Genomic DNA, 22,458 nt, shown 5'->3' on the forward strand with positions numbered 1-22,458 from the left:
GTAAAAAAAAAAAGACATATTTTAGTTTAAGGCCTCCCCATTTATTTACAAAAGTTTTTCTACAAGTCTGAAAGATAATATTCATAAGTTCACTTTAAACTGAATGTAAGACAATACATGACTTATATAATGCAGTCTCCTTTGTATGAAATTGTAATGCACTGGTAAAACATAGAGTTGGACCCTTCAATACTGGCTGACGAATACTTGTGTTCTTTGAAGTGGAGTCGTATGAGGTACTGATTCATAGCCAGTGTTACCTATCGTAGATCGCTGGAAGGATGATCAGCTGATCTACACAGGTGAGCAAGAATATGGAAGTTCTTTGGCTGACAAAATATAGGGCTAAAGAAGTGTCTGATGATGAGGTAAAGCAATGGGACTATTCTAAACAGTGTACACTATAGTGGATATTGAGTTTTTTTTTTAGGTGGATGTCTTTTAGGTGGCTAAAATATATTTTGCTGTTGACCCCAATAACAGCAGTATACTTGGCATCCCTGACAGTAGTCTCTGCTTCTCCAAACTCGAAGCGTGTGGGTTATGTTGTTGGTAATACGCTGGCTGAGGGTAAGCACCCCATAAAACCCCATTTAAAAGACATCAATCTCTCTTTAAGTTTGCATAAGTAGCATTTGCAATCATAGTGCCAAGAAAAGTAAAAAACAGAAGCAAAATTCTTTACACTTCACAAAATTAGTTTTATGATTTACTCATTTTTCTGGCAGTGCATCATCAATAGGATTCAGCAATAAGACCAACCAAGCACATAGCTGATTTTGGCAACATAATCCATCATTAAAACATGCAGCCTAAGTTGTTGAGTCTTTCATAGAAACTGTACCTCTTGCATTTAATTCCTTTAAAGTCCTTTTGATTTTACTCAAAATACAAAAGGTATTTTACTGTAACCACATCTCCATTAGACTTCTAATTCAATCTAGTCTTGATACATCCTCTTTTCTGTCTTTGTTTCGAATACTTATGAGTGATTTAAAAAAAGTCATTATTACTAATATTTGACTAAAGACGATGATGAAGAGTTAAAAATGTAAAACTTTGGATAGATTCTTTGTGTTAATACTCCACATTGTCACCTCAGCATTTTACCATGTGTGGTTTATGCTGATGAGTCTCATATCTCATCCAGCTCCTTCATGAAGTTTCTGAGGGCATCAAGGCAGTGCTGTTTGATCTCCAACAGGTTTGCATCTAGTGGAGCTTGCAGCAGATTATCCAAGCTGGGCTCCTTGGCCACCAGCATCTTCACCACTGTGCGAAATGTCTCACAGTCCTGCCTGTAATGCTGCACATGAAAAAATAATATCAGAAATGCCAATATTCATAATGATACAATGAGGTATACAGTGTAGAAAAGCAGAAAAACCCAAACTTTATAGACACGTTAAAGATTCTTTAGCCAAAAATCGGTGGATCTGTTATTCTGAGCCTCCCCAACATAACATAACCTGTCTATGGTTGCAAAATGTATTGTACGTATTTGTAGTCACAACTAAACTTGCCTCCAGCTCAATCTAAGTTAGCAGATTGTGACATACAATTCTGCATGTGTAGTATATATACAGTGCCTAATGAAAGCACTGACGTTTTTTTTTAGAGGTTTTCCTCTTTAATCGCTTTTCAACAATCAATCATAGCCAATTCAATCTGGCTTGAATTTACAAAACAGACTTGTTCATGTCAAAGTAACAGTATTTCTATAAAGTAATGCCAATTAAAAATGTAAAAGATATCAAATAAGTGACTCCTTAAATATTCACCTAATCCAACAAATGTCCAGCCAAGGGGTGATACAAGTCACAAAATTAGTGAAATAGAGATCACCTGAGTGCAGTGAATGTGTCTCTAGTGACTGTATCATAAAGACACCTGTATCTGGAAACAAACACACCATCTCCACCATGAAGCATAGTGGTGGCAGCATCATGATGTGGCGATGCATGTTGGCCATCAGGCTCTGGAAGGCTTCAAATTAATACAGCAGAGTACAGGAAAATTCTGGTGGACAACCTGATGCAGCAACAGAATTGCGACTTGGGAGGAATGTGTTTTCCAACGAGACAATAACCCAAAGCATACAGGAAAAGCTACACAGAAATAATGTAAAAACAAGTGATTGTTCGGGAGCTGGACTTGAAAAGGACTGTTCACTCATGAAACCTGTGAACCTGAAAGAGCTTGAGCAGTTTTGCAAAGGAGAACTGATTAAAACTGCAGTGTCCAGATGTCAAAAGCTGATGAGACCTTTTCACAGAGGCTCAATGCTGCAATTGGGCCGAAGGTGAATCTCATACTGACTTGAAGATGTGAATGCTTATGCCATTGCTTATCTTACATTTTTAATTAACAGACATGACATTGTAGAAATTTGTTTTTTACTTTGACGAGTCACTTTTTTGTACATTTTGTAAACCATGACTTAATATTAAAAAGCAATAAAAAGGAAAAACCTCTAATGGGAGTGAATCGGCATTGTGCTTGGCACTCAAACTACAAAACTAAAGTAAAGATTTGTGTATTTGTTTTGCAAGTGACAATGTATAGTTGTATAATGAAAAAAAGTATAAAGTTAAAGAAAAGGCATGCATTTATAATTTGGTGATATATTTATTAGCCCTCCCACACAGGTTAGCACCTCTGTCTAACAGCTGCTGGAACTCTACAGACCGACTCCTCACTTCAAACCTAATGAACCCAGATCTGGTAAACCGGTGTATTTCATGAAACAGTCGTGTGAATGTGTGTATGTGAGTCTATTCAAGTGCATGTCTGCTTTTAACAAAAGGGACATGAGGTGTCAGAGTATGCTGTAGCATTCTTTCACACCACATTGCAACAAGCTCTCACATCCCTCTCAGATTTTACTGCTGACCCAAAACGGCTGTTAAGGTCTTTGTTAGAGTCCCAGGTGCAAGCTCACAACATCTTTATCACCTGGGGGAGAAAAGGCTAAATGTGTGGCGCTTTACTGAAGGCACTTAGAGGTTTAAGGCTACACTAGCCCATCAAAAAGAAGCATTAGGCATCAGAGTACACCAAGGTTGAGCCCTGATCACCTTTCTCTTCAAGGTAATGTCACTAGGGCACACAGGATACTTTTCAGTGGCTTCAAACTGACACTGTAGGCGATAAAACAAGTAGTAATTCTTAGATAATGTCGACACAAAATGTATGTACACTAAAATGTACATGTATCAATCACAAAAATGTAGTCATTATAATGTCTAGTTAATTTTTATTATCTTTCTCATGTCAGTTTTACTCAAGTGTCCAAAGATGAGACCTACTTCTTCAATGTAATGAAAACAGTTGCAGCGTCCTAAGAGGTACAATATCTGTGCTATGTGCAGACCACATAGCCATTTTAGGAATGTGGGCTCTGTAGGCCTTCGTTGTAGCACAAAAATTATCTGACAGTATCTCATCTACTATTAACTGTCGGTTAAATGTAATAAAACACAATTCATCAGCTTTGGTAAGTTTGAAAAGAAAAATCCTGCCTGTCAACTTGAATCAATGTCCATGCTCGAACAGAATGTGAGGTTAACCGGTTAAACAGCTTTATTCTGGGGTTCTGTCAGTTATGGGGAAATTTAAAGCCACAGCTTCTGTTCCTTTGCCTAGATATATATTATGTAATGTGTCTTTGCCAACTTGTAATCGCGTATCCACTAATCTGCATAGTGATTCACTGTCATATGACTTAACATTACTTGATGACAATTTATGAGGGTTTTGAGCAAATAAAGTGTTAGGAATATATGATTTACTTCAATATTTCAATATTGCATATTTCACGATCATTACTGACAGGGAGGACAGGGGAAAAAAATACCATAAAATTTGAGTCAAAATCTAAAACGGAGCTCAGCTGGGTGGGGCTTTAAACACACAGAAAAGGTCAAAGAAACCAGAAACAATATGACATTCAGTCTGGAACAATAAGCACGGAAACAGTTTACCACATGGGAACCTTTCACTGTGTTTTCAAGCAAAACAGAAGTCCCAGTTTAAAAAGCAAGTGTCTGAAAAAGAGGATACCGACAGTACCTGTTTGGCAGAAAAAAATCCCAGGTGCACAATTGTGTATGTTAGATTGGGGTCAGAGTAGGCTACATGAGTTTATGTGAAATTGTAAAATTACACACAGAGCTTAGTGAGAGAAAAGAGGGTCTTCATTTTATGCTCTACTTGATAATTACAATGTTAAAAACTGCAATGCCTGCAGCCCCTTTAGTCCTCCTTTTTATTTCATTCGTCTCTCTCCTCCTGATAATCTCTGACTGAACTAGCTACAGCATGTTCAAATAGTTGATTCCCACCTGTCTGTTCATTCCTGTATCCCTAACTAACCTTCTGTGCTACAGTCTATGAATTTGAAACAATGGTTGCTCCAGCTACAGGGAAAATGTATGAAATGCTCTAGTAGTGTAAAGTAGCTACTATGGCTGATTATTACAGCAATATGGGTTATTACCACGGGATCACAAAATACATTGTACATTCCCATACACAAGCTGGGGGAAGGCCAGTCGAGACAGCTCTGACAGAAATATCCCAGACTGTGGGAGATGTTTGGACTCTGGCGGACGCTTTAATGTCTGCAGATCATGTCAAGCGAATTTGTGGTCTCACATAATGATAGCCTTCAATGCGACCACAAGGAAGTGAGGCTCACGACACGTGTGGCCAGCTAATCTCAGGGTCAGCTTTATTCAACAAAGTATGTTTCCTTCTCAATCTCCACAGAGTATCATCTACTCCTTTTCGGACTGTTCAGAAAGTTTTCGATTAAACAATCCCGACTGAACGTAAACCAAGTGTCAAAAGGATTTCTGCACCACTACTTCTTATGAGCAGATTACTCTTTTCTTAAAATTAGTTAACTAATAATCAACATTTTCTCAAAGTAAGCATTGTTTAGAAGAAACACCTGGTTTCAGGTTTTAAGATATGACATGAAACAAGGGCTTAATGAGACGCAACCATGTGGTGTATGTTCCACGGCGCCTCTTAATCATTTAAGTTTGATATCTTTCAAAACAACACTTTCCTAAGTTTTTCCCAAGCTAAAACATTTGTTGACAGTGATTACATTTTCACTTCATTATATCCAACAGACACAGCTTGACACCTGAAAGCTTCGAAATAAGCTTGGAAAAAGTAGCCTTAGTATGAACTCAGAGTGAATGAGATTTCTCTTCATCTTACTGGAGCAGAGTAGTGTGAGCTGTCATGTGCACCAGACCACATGTAAACTTGTGTGAGATGAAGAGTGCTACTCTACCTTTATTGCAGTACTAAACAATTGTGAAGTGACTTAATACAGTCTGCTATTATTGTAAAACCTGATCCCACGTTACTTGAACAAACAGGAAGAGTGCTTTTGACCTGGCCATGCTCTTTATGTTGTTAGAAAAAAGGTTGCAGGGAAGTTCTGCCTAGATTCCCTCCCTGAAGTGGGAGTCATGTGGTGATTTTTAAGCCTGATACTATGGGGCCACACAGGATGGACCAGAGCCCCAAGAGAAACAGCAACACTAGGGGCCTTAAGGAGGAGCCTTAAAAAGTGGGCTTCTACCCAAATCGGATGTTTGTGGAGGTCCAAATTGTGAACATACCGACAGGAGTGTGCGCTGGAATACCGAGTGGGGGCTGGGAAGTTAGGGGTTTGAGTGAGATTATACATACGGCTCTCACATGGACATTTAGTGAGGCTCTGTTCAAATGAGCGCTGATGCAGGCAGGGGTCCTGCATAATAAGGGAAGTAGGGTAATGACTTGAGGGCTGGTACACATTAGGGGATATTAAAAGAGCCATTTTAATCACTCAAGCTGCAAACCGGACCTCTCAATGGAGGGGCTAATAGTTGAAATGGATATGTTTCATTTGTACTGATTGAGATGATGAATGGACTACACTGAAAATCACTCCCAGACACTTAGCTACATTGTGATATTGAAATAAGGATATTTTCTAAGTTTCTTTGTGGTTGTTATTTTACATGCACTGATTTGATATGCTGCATCAGAAAAAAAGGCAATAAGATACTGTGATCAAGAGCTACAAAACAATGGCATGCTAGGTGCCATACTGTAATGACATTTTGGAATGTCTTATGACAAACCAGGATGTTCAATGCCAGTGAATTTGTTTGAGATTTCAGATTTCATTTATAACAATGAAATACCAACATATAGTCTGTATTACAACGAGCTCTCGGCTGAAAAAATTATGAGCTATGTCGGTGTAACAAATCCATTCCTGGCTAAATGAGCCCCTTGGATTGAAGTTATATATAGTATTAAGTAGGGCTGGACCCGAGACCCGTGACGGTGGTATCCAAATATTTATTTTGAGATCCAAATATTCGGATTCACATTCATTACGATATGAACCGATCCTAATATTCGCTTCGTGTATTTTGGTATGAAAAATAATAAAATTCAAATCCAAGTTTTTGGAGAATGTGACAGATTTACTTTACACTAACTAGACTAGAGCGCAAAAAAAAAACGCCCACTACCTGATCTGCTCAGACAATCCACAACAGTGACAGATCAACTGTGCCTGGGGCAGATGTTACAGTAAAGACGAGGTTGAGGTTTCTCCTTCTCACCATGTCTGTAGAAGCGGCTGGAAATGGCAGGGTAACCATGTGTGCACTAATGCCAAGAGATGTACCACACTGTGGGTGGGCCGCCTGTATCCTGCAGGGCAATTCCTGCCCTGCTTTAACGGGAACAGATAAGTGGTACTGTAGCGCATAGTGATGAAGGGGAGGGAAAAAGTGCAACTCCAAATAGCAGGCCACAAGAAGCGTCACAACCTGAAGCGCTAAAGACTTTTCTGCTGACTCATCCTCCTCTTCTACAAAAAAAAGTTTCTCAAATACAGCACTTCTCAAATATTAGGTGCAGCAAGCCAATGCACACATTTATACACTTCCCACATCAAATTCTTGACTCTCAGGGACATTATGAAACCAATTTAAAAGGGCTATCCAGATACATAACACACTATGAGATCTGGGTAAAGTCTACACATGTAATATGAGGCCACTGCACAGTAAGGCGAACCTGTTAGAAACTTTAGTTTTGTGGCTGACTCGTCACAGCCACAGTGTAATCACCTTAACTTGAGACATTAAGGGTTGTCAGGTGTGGCATATAAGACTTTGTCACGGGTCAGTCTCATGTTAGAATACAAAGGCTAAACAAAAAAAAGGTTACTGAATGAAAAAAAAGGCCAGTGAAGTCAGGTTTCCCTTGCTGTCTTGCTTGAGTGTCAGTACCCTTACTAGAGACACAATAAAATGAAATGCTCCTTTATCATGAAAATGTCGCTGAAAGAAATCTGAAAGACAATCTGACCTTAATGCCAGATTTTAAGGGAATAAAATATAATTACATGTCTTGTTAAGAAATAAAAGTTAAATAGAATATTATAGACCTAGTGATACTAATGAAGGAAGGTTCAGATCTAAAACAGGCCGTAAAGATAGTTATGCTTGATGATGTTGTAGGACAACCAACAAAGCATCATAAATTCATAGAAGTTAGGCTGTTTCATGGAGTAAATCTGACTACCGTCTCAATTTCCAGAGCCTTAGCCTTAATGGCCTCCAACCGGCGAGCCTTGAAGTCCTCCTCTGGTGTCAGCTTTGGCTCCATGCTGGCAGCCGCCACCTCCTCCGACACCACTACAGATGCTGAAGGTTTTTCCTGGCGGGCCAAAGGTTAAGGGTTAGAGCTGAGGTCAGCAGGTTTAGAAACTGGCTCTGATTTCAAAGTGTTTCAAATAGAGACAACTCTATACTCTTACAGGTGTTGAGTTCCTGTTTTCGTGTGTGTCTTATTATGAATGTCGCATGTCAACAACAAACAGAAATGAGGTACTATATAGAGTGCACTTCTCTAACTATGGGCTCTTGACAGACAAAGACCAAAGTTACGACCTAGAGATACAAATACTTCAATCGGTTACGCACACAATTAGAGAAAATATAACCGAAATGTCTGTGAACCAAAAACACATTTTGTTAATTATAACAATATAGTGATGTTTTGGCCTGTTTTTGGCACATTGACTACAGTTAATATACTGCCTATTAAACATGTATATGTTAAAAGTTAAATTACAAGGCAATTTGATAACTCTTGTTTTAACTGAACTGAAAGACACTTCAAGGTGCAAAAAATGTCCTCATGTTGTTTTGTTAACTCAACCAGGCCAATCCTAAAATTGACAGTCCTTAAATGTTGTAAATATCTCCTTGTTCAATGTCCATTTTAAACCACATGAAAAAGTGGACCATGACTGATACGAACAGTGTGCAGTTTGTTTGGGCCACGACCATTATGCAACAAGCTGCAGTTGTCTTGCAGGTCAGTGCTTAGGAAATGCATATGTGGTTATATTCTGTAATATTTCTTCATAGCTCGCACTAACAGAATTGTTTTTCCGAGCTGTTAGATAATGTGAAAATTTACTAACTGTAACATGTTTCTTGTCAAATACTGGCTTAGTCTTCTGTAAAACACTGGCATTACCTTTGAAGATCCTGAAACGTGAGGAGACCCCTCCACAGAGCTGCTGGGAGTGTGGCTTGTGACCACATTGGGCTTATCTATGGAGAAAATATCAGAGTACAGGAAGCAAATAAGTAGGTAATCATCCTCAGACAGTTATGTTAAACAAAAAGTTCTGACTGAGATTAGATAACTTCAAAAAGAGGGTGATCCAAAAATACAGAGAAAGGAAATAATGTTCTTTTTCCCCTGTATTGAGATAAACCATGAGAGAACATCCTCCTGAGAAATGGTCTTGGACATATGCCATCTCAAAAAAACCATCCCTGGTCAAATCTGGACAGAGATCTGTTTTATATTTTATTCTCCTCTTTCTACATGTTTCTTAGGTCTCTCTAATGTGCTGACTAATAACAGCAAAATGCCATAAAACAATATTTTTCAAAGACACCCCGGAGGAGCAACTGCCTTCTACTGTGAGGCATCAAAAAATTACTCAGTTATCACTGTGAACCACCGTAAGGTCACAGCATTATGAGGCAGCTAAAAAGTATAAATCACAGTTTCTTTTCAATACTCCCCTGTTGGAGTCTCCCACACAATGGTGGTTGTGGAGTTCAGCTATGCTTAAATTGAAACATTGTCCTCTGTTGGCTCCGGTGTGTCTAGATAAAAAAAACCCAAATAGGACTAAATTGTTTGTTTTAACTAATGAAATAAGTCATTGTGATTAGACTGATCTGTGGTAAAACTTCATTTGAGTCCCTCAGCAGAGACTATTGAGGCCTGAGATGGCACTTTTACAGAGAACCTGCAGACACTGCAAAAAGACTGGATACTGTGGTTCAGTGCATACAGACAAGTAACAGTGCAAAAGCAAGACACTTTTAATGCACTACTTAATATGGCAGGCCACTGAACCATGTCTGAAGGCACAAAGATTTGTAGCTGTTAAAGCTGTTCTTCCACAACTGAAGTTGAAGCAAGCAGCCTGTCATCATCTAGAGGGGTTTTAATAGTACAGCTTTTCAAAAAGTATATTACTTTTTATTTTGAAAAAAAAATGACATAGCCCTCCAGTTACAATGATGGAAACGTGTGTGTGTGTGTGTGTGTGTGTGTGTGTGTGTGTGTGTGTGTGTGTGTGTGTGTGTGTGTGTGTGTGTGTGTGTGTGTGTGTGCATATGTGGGAAAAGGTTGAACACAGCAGAGTTCAGCTGGGGGCTCATGACTATCCTTACATCATGTGAATAAAAGACATTGTTTCTGTAACTGCAGCAGAGATTCAACAAACTTAATTTCGCCAGCTAGATTTCTCCAGGAGTACACTCTTTGGACTATCATAAAAGGGTTCCAGTCAGCAGCCATGCACTATAGATTTAATAGAGACGTGGTGAATAACCAGACAAACATTTGCAAAACCAACCAGTTAGTCTTCATCCTTAAAGACTAATTAAAAAAAAACAAACAAACATTGTACAGGGAATCTATGTGTATAACAAAGCTTGGGAGATATCCTTATCACCAAACACTATTTTTGTATAATTTACTGTGCTGCCCTAATTAGTATCCCAGATGGGTAAGAGGGTGGGAGGTACAACTGTTTTCTCACTGTTTTATTGCATTTTCAAATGGTGGTACTAGATGGAGATAAGCTGTCAACACAGAAAAATATGTTTATACATCTTGGTAGTCAACGAACTGCAGAAAAGACTGTCCACATAGCTCCCCTCAAATAAATAACATTGCTCATGTCAAAACACATTAAACAAGCTTTCATAAAAGCAAATTGACAAATTTCATTAGCTCAGCATTGTAGTTCTGAAGGCTATAAAACTCAGGAAAAAAAGTATGTAAAATCACAGGCTCAAAGTGAGTCTGACGACATCGTTAAGCACCAAAGAAAAGGTCAGGTTCTCAATCCAAAGCCAAAGCACCCCAATAAACCAAGGGCATCCTTTTTCCCAGCCTCTAAAAGTGCTTGGTGTTAGCATAATTAACATCTTAACATGTTTCAGCACATCCTGACCCCTCATATTACACACCACCTCTGAAAACAGATGCTTCACCTGTAAAGTCTTAATTCCTTTAGACATTTCAAATATGCATGTGCCTTTGTAAAATGGGAAAATTATTTCCATTGTTGTAGTTACACAGGGTGAAACAGCTGCACAGACAAACATTGTATAGATGAGAATAAATTCACTACTTTCCTGGATCACTCCCATTGTCAATTCACTTTTAGCTTTCTTTCATGCTGTGGCCAGTCACAGAGTGTCAGGTAGTTCAGAGCAGTGCTTTGTTATTAGATGTCATGCCATCCAACCCTAACCCTAACCCTGAGCAGCGCATGTTTGAATCAGAAAGGGAGAAAAGACTTTTCCACTGGCTCTCTCAGTGTCAAATTTGCTTTAAAGACGATGATTGCTCACATATCTGAGAAAGATGTCAATTACAAATCCAAGATGGAGCAACCTAATATAAGCCATGTGAATTAAGGTTGGCAGCATTTACATGTACTGAACACTGCTCAGTACTGGCTCTAGTAAGGTTAAGAGCACAGCGCATATTCTGTAGACCACTGGACCACAACTGTCAGCTTTTTTTCGAGCCCTACTTTTCAGTCCCATTTAGCGAGATGCGAGATTGAAAGACAAGGTTTTTTGAATCCATTACTTGCAGCTATTTGACAACCACAGAAGACATAAAGATCCCCTTTTTAACAAGTCAATGCAAGTCTCACATGTCTCTAGAATGTGTATTTCAAGTTTCAACTGAAAATAGTACCCATATTGTGATTTCTGTAGCACCACGACCAATGTTATTTTTGCTTTTTTTTTTGCCTTTATTTGACAGAGACAGTTGAGGAGAGACAGGAAAGAGGGCCACTCTGGTCCTGCTGTACTGGGGCATCCACTCAACCAGGTAAGCTATCAGGGCATCCTGGTTTCAGCTCTGTTCCAAACAGGCTGTTTCACAATGTGTAGCTTTAAATCCAACTAAGCTGTTACTGCCCACACCCATCTCAAGAAGAGGGCCGCAGGCAATCCCAATCTCCATACTCACAAATTTTGAGGTGCGGTTCTGCACAATGTGTGTGGGCCTCATTCACTGTCAAATCATCCTGAGGGCTCTGATGCAGACTTTTCAATGCTATTAAGTTCCTGTCCTGTGTGCTCATATATCTGAAGACTTTCTGGAGGGACTTACCCATAGTTCATGGCAAAATTGGTGATATCTATACACAGTTATCCTGCTCCCTATAAAAAGTGCACAAACCAAGCAAACAAGGTGTGGAGAAGAAATGTGCCCTGAAATATACACATATGGACAAAATTGTTGGCACCCCTCGGTTAATGAAAGAAAAACCCACAATGGTCACAGAAATAATTTGAATCTGACAAAAGTAATAATAAATAAAAAATTATATGAAAATTAACCAATGAAAATCAGACATTGCTTTTGAACCGTGGTTTAACAGAGTTATTTAAAAAAAATAAACTTATGAAACAGGCCTAGACAAAAATGATGGTACCCTTAACTTAATATTTTGTTGCACAACCTTTTGAGGCAATCACTATGTATAATATGTATAAACACTGCAAATGAAATACAAGTCTTAAATCTTGTTCATAAATGGTGATGCATTGTTTGCAAACAATGTGTGCTGTCACAAACATGTGTCCCATTCTTTCTTTTTGTACCATTTCTAGTCCTCACAAACTCACTTACTCGAGCACTACAGCTGTGACGTTGGTCTGTAAGTGGTAAGTCCTCAGAGGGGAGATTGGGGTTAGGCCAGTTAGTGGCAAACCTCATTCAGAGAACACTTTCTAATCTAAGGATTTCGAATAATACGGCCCCTTTGATACTTACGCTTTTGCTGTGCCTGCTGATATGGATAGCCTTTGTCCCTGTCAGGAGAGAAGTTCCTGTTGGTATTTGATCCAGAGCGAATAGTTACAGATGGCTGGGCTTCCCTCTTTCCAGGAGAGCGTTCCCGCGTGATCACAAGAGGCTGACAGGTCCTATAGTCATCACGGTCGATGGAAATAATGACAGGAAGAAACAATCAAGAATTTGTGCGTCCACTGAATCCTCCCAAAGTATATATAAAGAAACACTGTACAGTAATTTATTGGTGACAAAACAGAATACACACACCATGTGGATATATTGTATAGTATAGTCTTAAAAATGGTATATCTGCTTAGAACTTTAGCAATACTTCTGTCTTTCATTTTTGTGAGCAAGTCATTTAGCTTCACCTGAGTAACAGGCTCAGCTTTCATGCTTTTTAAAATTTTCCTAATTAGCAAGATAACAGAAAAAATACGTTTTGCGGTGTTACAGCTTGTTTAAAAGTATTAACAAAAAGTTAAAAGAATGACAAATAATTTGTGTGTTTTAATGTTAAAGCAATAGCCACAGTTAACTGTTAAACGCTCTGTAAAGACTTAGACTGATTGGAAACCCATTTCTTGCTTCACCTCTTAAATCAAAAAGTAGACATCTGTTTTTAAGACCTCTGTGCTTAGAAAGGAGTTTGTTAAATGGACACTAGAAAGCATTATGAATGTGAGGGCACTGACTTGGCTTTTCTGTCCTGTTCTGTCCTCAGAGGAGGGCCTAACCCTTGACCTCTTTTGCGGAAATGATGAAGTCTGCCACTGCTCCTGAAAACAAGAAGAAATACAATCAAAAACACACAGGCAAATGAGGCAGTTTTATGAAGTCCCAAGAAAATAGTAAAAATAAATCTATTAGAGCATACTAAATGCATGTTCAAAATGTACTATTTTCATCATTAATGGTTTAAGAAGAAAAATGCTGGATACTCATCAGTGAACGCCTTCACATTAGTAATGGAAACAGAATAAGCAGAAGACAAACCACAAACATTTAAATTCAGACTCAGTGGGGCACTGTGGCACACTGATCAAATTGTGGAACGGAGGCAATCTCCCACTTTGGCACAACCAACAGTTGGCTGACAGACGGACCAATTTTGGTCTCTCCTCACTATGATCTGTCTTCAGTTGTATGCAGAGCCATGATTAACCCTAAATATGGAGCTGAAGTTAGAAAGCATGGTCACTGGATCTGTTATTTAACCATGTAATGAAAATTCTGAGAGCCTTTTAAAGGTTTCACACACCTAGCAAAACTACTAAATCATCATTGTTCATTACATGTTGTTTCCACGATTTTCCAAACTCAAAGCTCAGGTCCGGACAACATGTTTTGTAGAGGTATGAGCAACCAAAAGGCACCTGGTTGTCATGACCTCTGCTTGAACTCAAGCCACGTCTCAAACAAAAAGCAGGTCTAACAAGGCCTCAAACTTTTATGACTCACGGTCTGTTTGAAGTAGCCAAGACTTAGATAGCCATTTGCCAAACGCCAAAATTCCATTCATGCAGTTCAAAGTTAATATCCAAAATATAAAGGTTGAAAAAGAAATTGTGTACTTATTTAGGAAAAACAAAAGAAATCTATGGGGTAAAACTTAAAAGGGAATGTCTTGTGACACTTATAGTCAATACACAAATTTGGTGAGTAACAAAGTCTAAAATTACCTATAAGCCCCAAGTGATAAAATAAACTAATAACAACTAGTTATGCTTTCATTGCTTTCATTGGTTACTGTACAAAGCTAACTGTTCATTAAGAGTGTTGTTCATTTGTCACCATGGCAACTAAAGTACCTTCTGCAAGAAAGAATCCAACTTCTTGATCTGTCGTCAATGCAATAAGATGAGGGCAAAAGCAAACAGCTGGTTCTGGACAGGAGACGCTAAAGTGTAAACTTACCCCAAACCAAAACACTGCAATTATACTGTTGTGATTATAGACCAATTTTACATGGGTACCATTAAAGAAGTAGATGATAAATTTCAGTTCTGTCTTAAAACAACACCGGGTTGGCCTTTTGTACTGGTAAGTTTCTGGTCATTGCAATCCTGCACTTGTTCAAACTTAACATTGCGCAGTCCCTGAGTAATCTGCATCCAATGTAAGTGATGAGAGTTAAAAACCAAATAGTTCTCTTTCTAAATATAGAAAAAATCCACAGTTTTTCAGAAGTGAACATAGTTATCTAACAGTCATATCAATGGTCGTCTTCAAAATTCACAGTCATTCAGTAGTGAATTCCCTCTTTGATTTTCATACAGTGAGGGAATCTGGTACTAGTTAGATAAGATAAAGTTCTTTATTTCTCCCCACTCCAGGGGAAATTTACGTTGTTACAGCAGCTTTATTTACAATATATACAAGGGTGAAAAAAAAATTTTTAACAGAAAAAATTAAAATAAAAATAAAGTTTAAAAGTGCAAAGATGACTGTAACTTAAAGAAACATTCACTTGATCAGATTAACAAGACTGTAACTAACCATCATTTTTACTTTGAGTTTAGCTATAGAATGCATTTTTACCCAGAACAAAAACTCTAAATTATGTCCCCATTCACTTACACTGGCAAAATATTAGGAAGACACCATTTAATGGTCAGGAGCAGGGAAAAACTATACGTGGGCACTTGACAACTGCTTCAGGGAAGATTCTTCTTCTTCTTTTAAAAAAAAAACCCTTTTTCTTTAAGTCAATCATCTGTTGTAGACTTTTCATGAAGCGCTAACAAGTAGAAACCCCATATTAATGTTGTGTTGAGTATTTTATCAGTTTTGTTCATGACATACTGAACAATTAATTTGTCATATTTTAACAACATTTTTCTTAATTGTTGAGGTCAACACAGGTTCAAGCATTGTGGTGGTATCCACCGCCCCCCTCCCACCCCCTCGGCCAACAAGCTAAATATTCGGATATTTCGGATATTTGTCATTAATTGGGCCCAAATATCCAGAGCCCAGAAATTGTTATTCGGACCAGCCCTAGTATTCTGCCTCCATTCAAGGCTTCAGGATAAATCCACAGGAGTAAACTTCTAGAAACGGAAGCAGTAGTTAATATGAAATTGGTTATATGATCCTAAATTTGCAATTTAGGTTGGTCAAATGCCTATTTAATAGTATGTATGTTTTTACACACCTTAAATCATTTGACCAACATGTCCTGAACTATTAATTTAAATCAGAAAGGACCAAAAAAATACAAGAGACATATGCTGCTCTAACTGTCTGAGATGTGTGCATGTGTGTGTTTGACTGAGGAAGGAGTGGTCCAGCTGTTTTTCCTCTCAGGGTGGGGTAAGGGGTGTGGGGTGGGGTTATTTGGCTGAGTGAGTAGACACTAGTGTCCTTTGTCCCCTTCTTTAGCTGAGTATGACTCCTGGAAAGGGGGCCTGGGCCCCGTAAACTGGTGGTATGTCGAAGTGGCCATCAAAAGAAAAGTGTCTGTTGATGTAGTTCTTCTGTGTGCTGCACGTGTGGATTCCAATTTAAATTTTTAATTTAAAAAAAAAAAAAAAATTGAAATATGTTTTTTTTTTCCTGAAGCTACAATTTTATGCCACAGCAACAATGTTTGATTGTAGATGTTATGTTCTCTACTATTGTTGAATGTTGATGAAAAAATTATTTTGAAAAAGTGAGTTTAGACGTATGAGCTTGTTCAATATATTGTTTCATGATATTACATGTTAACAGAGTCACACATTACAAGGGTCAGCTAGTTTTTCAAAAGACAGAACTCTGCCTACATCTAGTGGTCAATTTGATGCATTACACAAAGAAATCAGTGAAAAAAAAAAATTCACATAATCAGAATGAAACAAGAATAAATTGATTTGACAAATTAAGAATCTTTGAAATAAAAGGATCAACATATTACCTTGAGTCTAACTGATGCCTCAGATCATCTCTTCCATAGCTCTGTTGAGAGTACGAGGCCCCCTGAAAGCAAATCACAATTTCAACAGCATTAATTGAAAAATGCTGCAAATGTTGATTATTTTTATTGCTTTTGTAATTGTTGGAAAATGCAAAGGGCCTACAGGAATCTTAAATAATGAAAGCACTATGTCATGTAACTGTTAACCTTTCTACAGTGAGACACACTGGTACGACATTCAGTCATGTCTTGACGTGATCTAACTACAGACTGGCACTGACTATTTTCTTAGAAGCACTTGTAGCACGAAACAGGTTTTAGTGTAAAGACCATGCATGAAAAGTTTGTCTTACATTTCTTGGTGGAGAGGAATGTCTGCGATAATTCCCAAAGTTGGGGTTATCATCAAAGTATCGGCGATCATTGGGTGGATAGCTCCCTTCACTATGACCTCTTTCTTCCTGGTAATTGTCCTGGTAATTGTTCTGGTAACTGTCCTGGTAACTTTCTTGGTAATTTCGAGGATTACCGTACCATGAGTCATCATTAAATCCTCTATCAAATTCCACCCCCAGCCGTGGCATTGGGTTCCTCTTTTCAACAATATTGACAACTCGATGAACCGTCACCTGAAATGACAAGACATCATGACTGACATTTTAGTACATTAGCCTGAGTAAAAAGGTAATAAAGGAAAAAAAAAACTACATAGTAGATCACATGTGAGAGGAGGATGTTGGCAAAGCTCACATCCATCATAGACAATCCCTCTCACCCACTGTGTGACACTGTGGGGTCTTTAAGCAGCTCCTTCAGCAGCAGACTGAGACATCCACCCTGCAAGAAGGAGCGCTATCACAGGTCCTTCATTCCATCTGCTATAAGACTTTACAACATCAGCATCACTCAGCATCACTGGATGATGTTAACATAAACTGGACTCATATCATTACCACCCCAAACCATAAAATTTGCACAGACAATATTGCACTGCTACATCTTTGCACTTTTTAAACTTTATTTTTTTTAAGCCACTTTATATTGCATTGTCTTACAGTGTGTCAATACTGTACTATTTCATCCTCATTTCTCACCCCTGTACATATTGTAAATATTATTACTACTGTTCTATTATTATCTTATTTCTATTACTACATCTATTGCTACATAAGCTGCTGTAACAATGTGAATTTTCCCTGGCGTGGGGAGAAATAAAGGACTTATCTTATCTACATAATGTTCCAGTGCTTGAGTGTCATGAGAATTCGCTACAACACTGAAGAAAATCTCACTACTACAATGAATACCTGCCAAGGTCATTCAAAGCTAATCAAAACCTTAAAACTTCTAACAGCAAAAGTGTCACAATACCAAGGACAGTTAAAGTGGCAATATCAATGATTTTTTGTTGAAATACAAGTCTGTCAAGTCACAACCTATTGCCAAATGAGGTAACAGTTTGAGGTAAATTCAGGGGGGACCTTCTGGCTTTTTAAAATTTACTTAAAACCAGTCATGACCATCTGTAGCAATGCTAAATCCAGGTTGTAACAACAATTCCCCTGCAAAAAAAGGCCAGGGGAATTGTTTTGGTGAAAATTTTACATGCAGGAAGACAATCAAAGTCATTAAAAGGGATAATTTGCTGAAAGATAAAATCAAGCAGGTCTGTCTTAATGCAGAATCCAAATCTTGAGCAAAATTAGCCACTTCAGCTCAGAGGTTGTCATTGTTGCTTCCCATATATATCAAAGAGGATATTAAAAATGACAAAATGAAGACGGTGAAAAAGAGGGAGAAAGCCAAAAAAGATTTAGTATGTCCCAGGAAAGAATGTAACTGTCAAAGTTTAAAGTATAATGTTTTGACAAAACTGTATTTACAATTGTATGTACACTGCATAAAAAGTACATACTTCGTGGCAGCTGAAGTATATAATGAAAGTAAAAAGAAAAAGTATACAATATGGAAATCAGAAACTGTTGGGATTTCTGGGAAGTAATGTTCTGAAACACATCAAATGCAATTATCGATTACAAATTGCAATTAACAGTTATAGCCACAGGTACTAACAGTTTAACAATGCAGTTTTTCACTTATTACCTAGTCAGCTTAGTCAAAAGGAATACAGCTTTTGCCATGTAAACCACATCTTTCCTTACCTCTCTTGCATCTGCTGATGAGAAGTGGTCTTCATATGCTTCTCTAATACCTTTTCGACCACGTCGATATGCCACTACAAAAGGGAAAAAAAGAATATGTGCTGTTTAGAATTCAATGTAAGGCTATGAAGTAACTTTTACATTGTGCTTAATATATAGCAAAATGATAAAATTCTATTCATACAGATATGACATGAACTGGAAGAGGACTGAATAGACATGTTTAGGAGAGCAAAAACCTGACATTGTTCTACAGGTAGCCAAAATAAAGGCCAGATACTTTAAAAACACTGTTGTGATACATGAGTGCGGAATATTTATCCCTGATCAGCAATGCAATAGGCTGTCTAATTTGTAAGTCATCAGTTGAGGCAGAAACAAACTGGGCTGTTAGTATATTGTCCAGTGAAAGAAAGCTTCAATTCAAACTGTCAGGCTTCTTTTCCCTCCTGGTGAACTTTGTAAAGATGGAGATCAGACCCACAATCTTTAAAAGTTTTGATGATGACACTTCATCATGCTTTGTCAGGGTTTCTTTAACACTGGGGGGCAACATAGATAGGCATGGCTCTGTTGGATGGCTGTTAAGCACCTTTCATAAGAACACTGGGGTGTTGGCAGAGGATGGGAGCTGGAGGCTGCTGGTAAAGATCTGTCCAGCTGTTGTTCTGACAATTCATAACAGGCATGCACTTTGGACAGAAAACATTTCTAGCAGGCCCTTGTTGACTGACAGTTTTTGTGTTTGTCACATCCACGAGACCCACTCTTTCACCTACTTGGTCAAATGCATCAGTCACTGGACAGTCAGTAGACTTCCAACCTTTCTTAAATGCAATAAAGTCATAAAAATTTGTTCTCCATTATAGTCTTTTTGAAAATGCTTTTCTAATGAATATTGAGAATACGCTATGCTGACATGGCTTATTTTTATGAGAAACCTTGTGCAGACAGTTATTCATAGTTATTATACACATTTGGATTTATTTACCAAACTGATTACTCTAGTCATCAGCTGAAGTCTGCACAGGACGCTGAATGCTAAAGCGTCCAACTCCAGCACAATCCTACAGAAACAATACGATTTCAAAAATTTCTGGCATGACCTAGCCAGGCTCACATTTATGATGACTGAAATAATTCTCTTTAATCAAACTAGAAAAAAAACAATGAAGAGTCTGCAAAGATAATCTATGCTTGAAAATACTGTCGTCTTAACATCCTAAAACTATGTTGTATAGGCACAACTTCACTTGATGTGCTATAAAAATTTCTGCATGCAGAAAAAAGTGAAACAGCAAAAACAGTCCAGTTGTAGGATGAGACTTCTATGAAAGACTACTGTAGGGTTGAAAAAACATGCAAAATGCAGTTATTTTCACACACTGTTGCAGGAGTGATGTTGGTTCCCTGTCTGGTGTCCTCAAGATGTTTCAGGGAATAATGATGAACCTATAAGCAAAAAAGAAATAAAGCTTTATTCATCTGACTCCATCAGTGCACAAACACCCTGAAGAACAGACCCTGTAGCATACACAAACACACACACAAATACATGCATGGACACGATCTTTGACCTCTGTTCAACAACATTTGTAGTATAGCACAACCAAAACATTAACTGATCCCTTTTCATAAACGGTGACTTCTACAGGAGGAGGCAATGCTGAAGTTAGCATTTGATTTACAGCTTTCAATCTGGCAATTATGGGATTTCTAGTCTCACTGAGCCAGCTCTGTAGTAAGTAATGGTCTGGCTGCACTTTAGTATCGTTCTATTGTTCACATTTGACTTGTATAAATACAGCGGTTTTAGATGTGGACCTAGTGCAGTTTGGTCTGGATGTAGATAAAAGCACTGTTTTTTGTTTATAGGTTTGTTGTTGTTATTGTTTTCATTTTTACAAACAGAATAAAGCTTATACATATGTGAAATGGCGTTTTACCAAATCTTAAGCCTCTCTGGACACAGTAACTGAAGGCTGTGCAGATTTGCGAGCCTAAGTATCGCAGTATTTTCGCAGAAACTGTAGAATACAGGTTTCACAATTTTGCAAGTAAGTTTCAGCGTTAGAATTTTACCTGAAATGTGGAACTGAATGTATAACAGGCTTTTACAGAAGTAAGAGTTGCAGGTATATAAAGGTTTAGGTCGCCCCTTAAGCTAATTTCACCGTCGTAGGGGGACACTGTTTGTCCGTTCCCCCTTTCACAGCCAAATACCCAGAGTACCTAGATGTCTGCAGCAGGGATGAATGTAAACAGTCCACATAAGTGAGAAGAGGAATTGGTGTTAGAGACATTGCTGTCAAACTGTGGAGAGGTAACTTTTGCTATGCATTCTACTGTATGTTGATGTAAATGGGCTAAAAAGATGTAATAGCATTGTTGTTAGCACACCTAGCTAGTATAAATATCAGTACACGAGGAAGTCGTAAGAAACTCACCAAACAATGAGGCTATTTCAACACTCCTTGCCGCAAAGGCCACATTACATATCCTGCCTATCGCTTAAAGACATAAATACACCAATATAAATTACACGACACGACACCCAAACTTCCCTCTCGTAGACATATGCACAACCAAACCACAGCTACAAACACTCTACAGTAACGCCAAACACACCATTTCCTGTAGGTTCTTCTTCGGTGAAAACATCTGTGAGCAATGAGCTGCCGCCATCTTGTGGCGACAACACGAATAGTCCTGTCGCCACAAGATGGCGGCCGCCGATCGCTCTGAACAAGTTTTCCTTACTTCGCTAAATTACAGATAATATTAGCTCTACTAGTAAATTAGTAAAACCGTGGGGGGAAATGAATTACTTTTTAAATTTGAAACTAAAACAAACAACACAGAATGGCAAAACTGTAAATTATATCCACATCAAAAATCTGTATTTTTTACAAATACATATTGTCCCCTTACAACATTTGACAGTGAAATGGAAATCAGAGACAAATATTCATCAGTAGGGGAGACCAGGTATGGTTGTAACATGGGGAGAGTTGTAACACCACCAATTCCTCTAATCAGGGATAAGATAGGAGTCACATGATCATTTCAGTATTTACCCACTCCTCCCCCACATCACACACAGTTACTGTCAAGGCGGGAAACAGGTGCATGTAGATTCTATAGAGAAAAAAAATGATTTTGAGGTAAGAAAGTACATTTTCTGACCAAGACTATATTTTGTTTAGTCCTTATACTATTGCAGATAAAGCCATGTGACTTATATTAGAGTAAATTGTAGTTTTTTAGGCAAAATGTGATGTATTTTTCCCCTGCTAATTTCAACCCACTATGCTAATACAGCTAGCTAAACAATGGCTGACAGGGGTGGGGTGGGTTGTAACACATCTTTAAAAAGTGTTACAACCATCCCCTTCCTTACAACTAAGGACACTTTCTTGATTTTAATCATGTTACAGAATGCCTAGGCAGTGGAAAAGAAAGACTGACAGAGGTGTGCCTGCAGATGTTTTTAAAAGAACATCTGATGAGGTCACAAAGAAGGGCAAATCAGTCAGATCAGTTGCATCAGATCAGTTGCAAAGGCACGTGGGATCTGTCATGTAACACTGAGCAGATACTGCAAATCACTACAGAAGATGAGAGACCAGGGGTCCAGTGATCTTCCCAGTGTAGGTTACAGGAGCAGCAACGAAATTTTCTCTGAGGTGCAGGAGGAAATGTTAGCGGATTGTTTGACTCAGGCAGCCGACCTGTATTATGGACTGACTCCACGTGAGGTAAGCATATGACAGGTTAGTCACTGGAGACCAGAATAGAATTGAATTTTATTTCAGTAAACCTCTTATTGAAGCATATCATAGGGTGTGCCCACTGTTTTGGTTTTTTTTTGCCTACTTGTTACAACTTACCCCAGCATGTGTTACAACATACCCCAGTAGTGGGGTAGGTTGTAACAAAGGATCTCCA

General features: G+C 38.3%; 1 protein-coding gene and 1 long non-coding RNA gene across 6 annotated transcripts in view; one reads left to right on the forward strand and one right to left on the reverse strand.

Annotated features, from left to right (window-relative positions):
- LOC129348553 (uncharacterized) overlaps positions 1 to 22,458 on the forward strand; it is a 159,469-nt gene that overhangs the window by 111,334 nt on the left and 25,677 nt on the right. The window lies entirely within an intron of this gene.
- LOC111578846 (periphilin-1-like) lies at positions 20 to 21,133 on the reverse strand. The gene is made up of 10 exons (XM_023285819.3): positions 20,958 to 21,133; positions 19,897 to 19,962; positions 18,511 to 18,584; positions 16,702 to 16,977; positions 16,349 to 16,410; positions 13,146 to 13,229; positions 12,430 to 12,581; positions 8,575 to 8,651; positions 7,612 to 7,746; positions 20 to 1,306 (listed from the first exon to the last, which is right to left on the reverse strand). Coding segments are annotated over exons 2-10 (1,032 nt in total). The 5' UTR covers positions 19,898 to 19,962; positions 20,958 to 21,133; the 3' UTR covers positions 20 to 1,135.

Source organism: Amphiprion ocellaris, chromosome 3 (genome assembly GCF_022539595.1).
Source record: "Amphiprion ocellaris isolate individual 3 ecotype Okinawa chromosome 3, ASM2253959v1, whole genome shotgun sequence".
In the NCBI taxonomy this organism is placed as follows: domain Eukaryota; kingdom Metazoa; phylum Chordata; class Actinopteri; family Pomacentridae; genus Amphiprion; species Amphiprion ocellaris.

Coding starts and splice junctions, on each gene's coding strand:
- LOC111578846 (XM_023285819.3), bottom strand. Junction 16,411..16,701: donor ATTCCTCTCCACCAAGAAAT/GTAAGACAAACT, acceptor ATTTGCTTTCAG/GGGGCCTCGTACTCTCAACA. Junction 1,307..7,611: donor AGGCTCTGGAAATTGAGACG/GTAGTCAGATTT, acceptor TTTCATGTGCAG/CATTACAGGCAGGACTGTGA.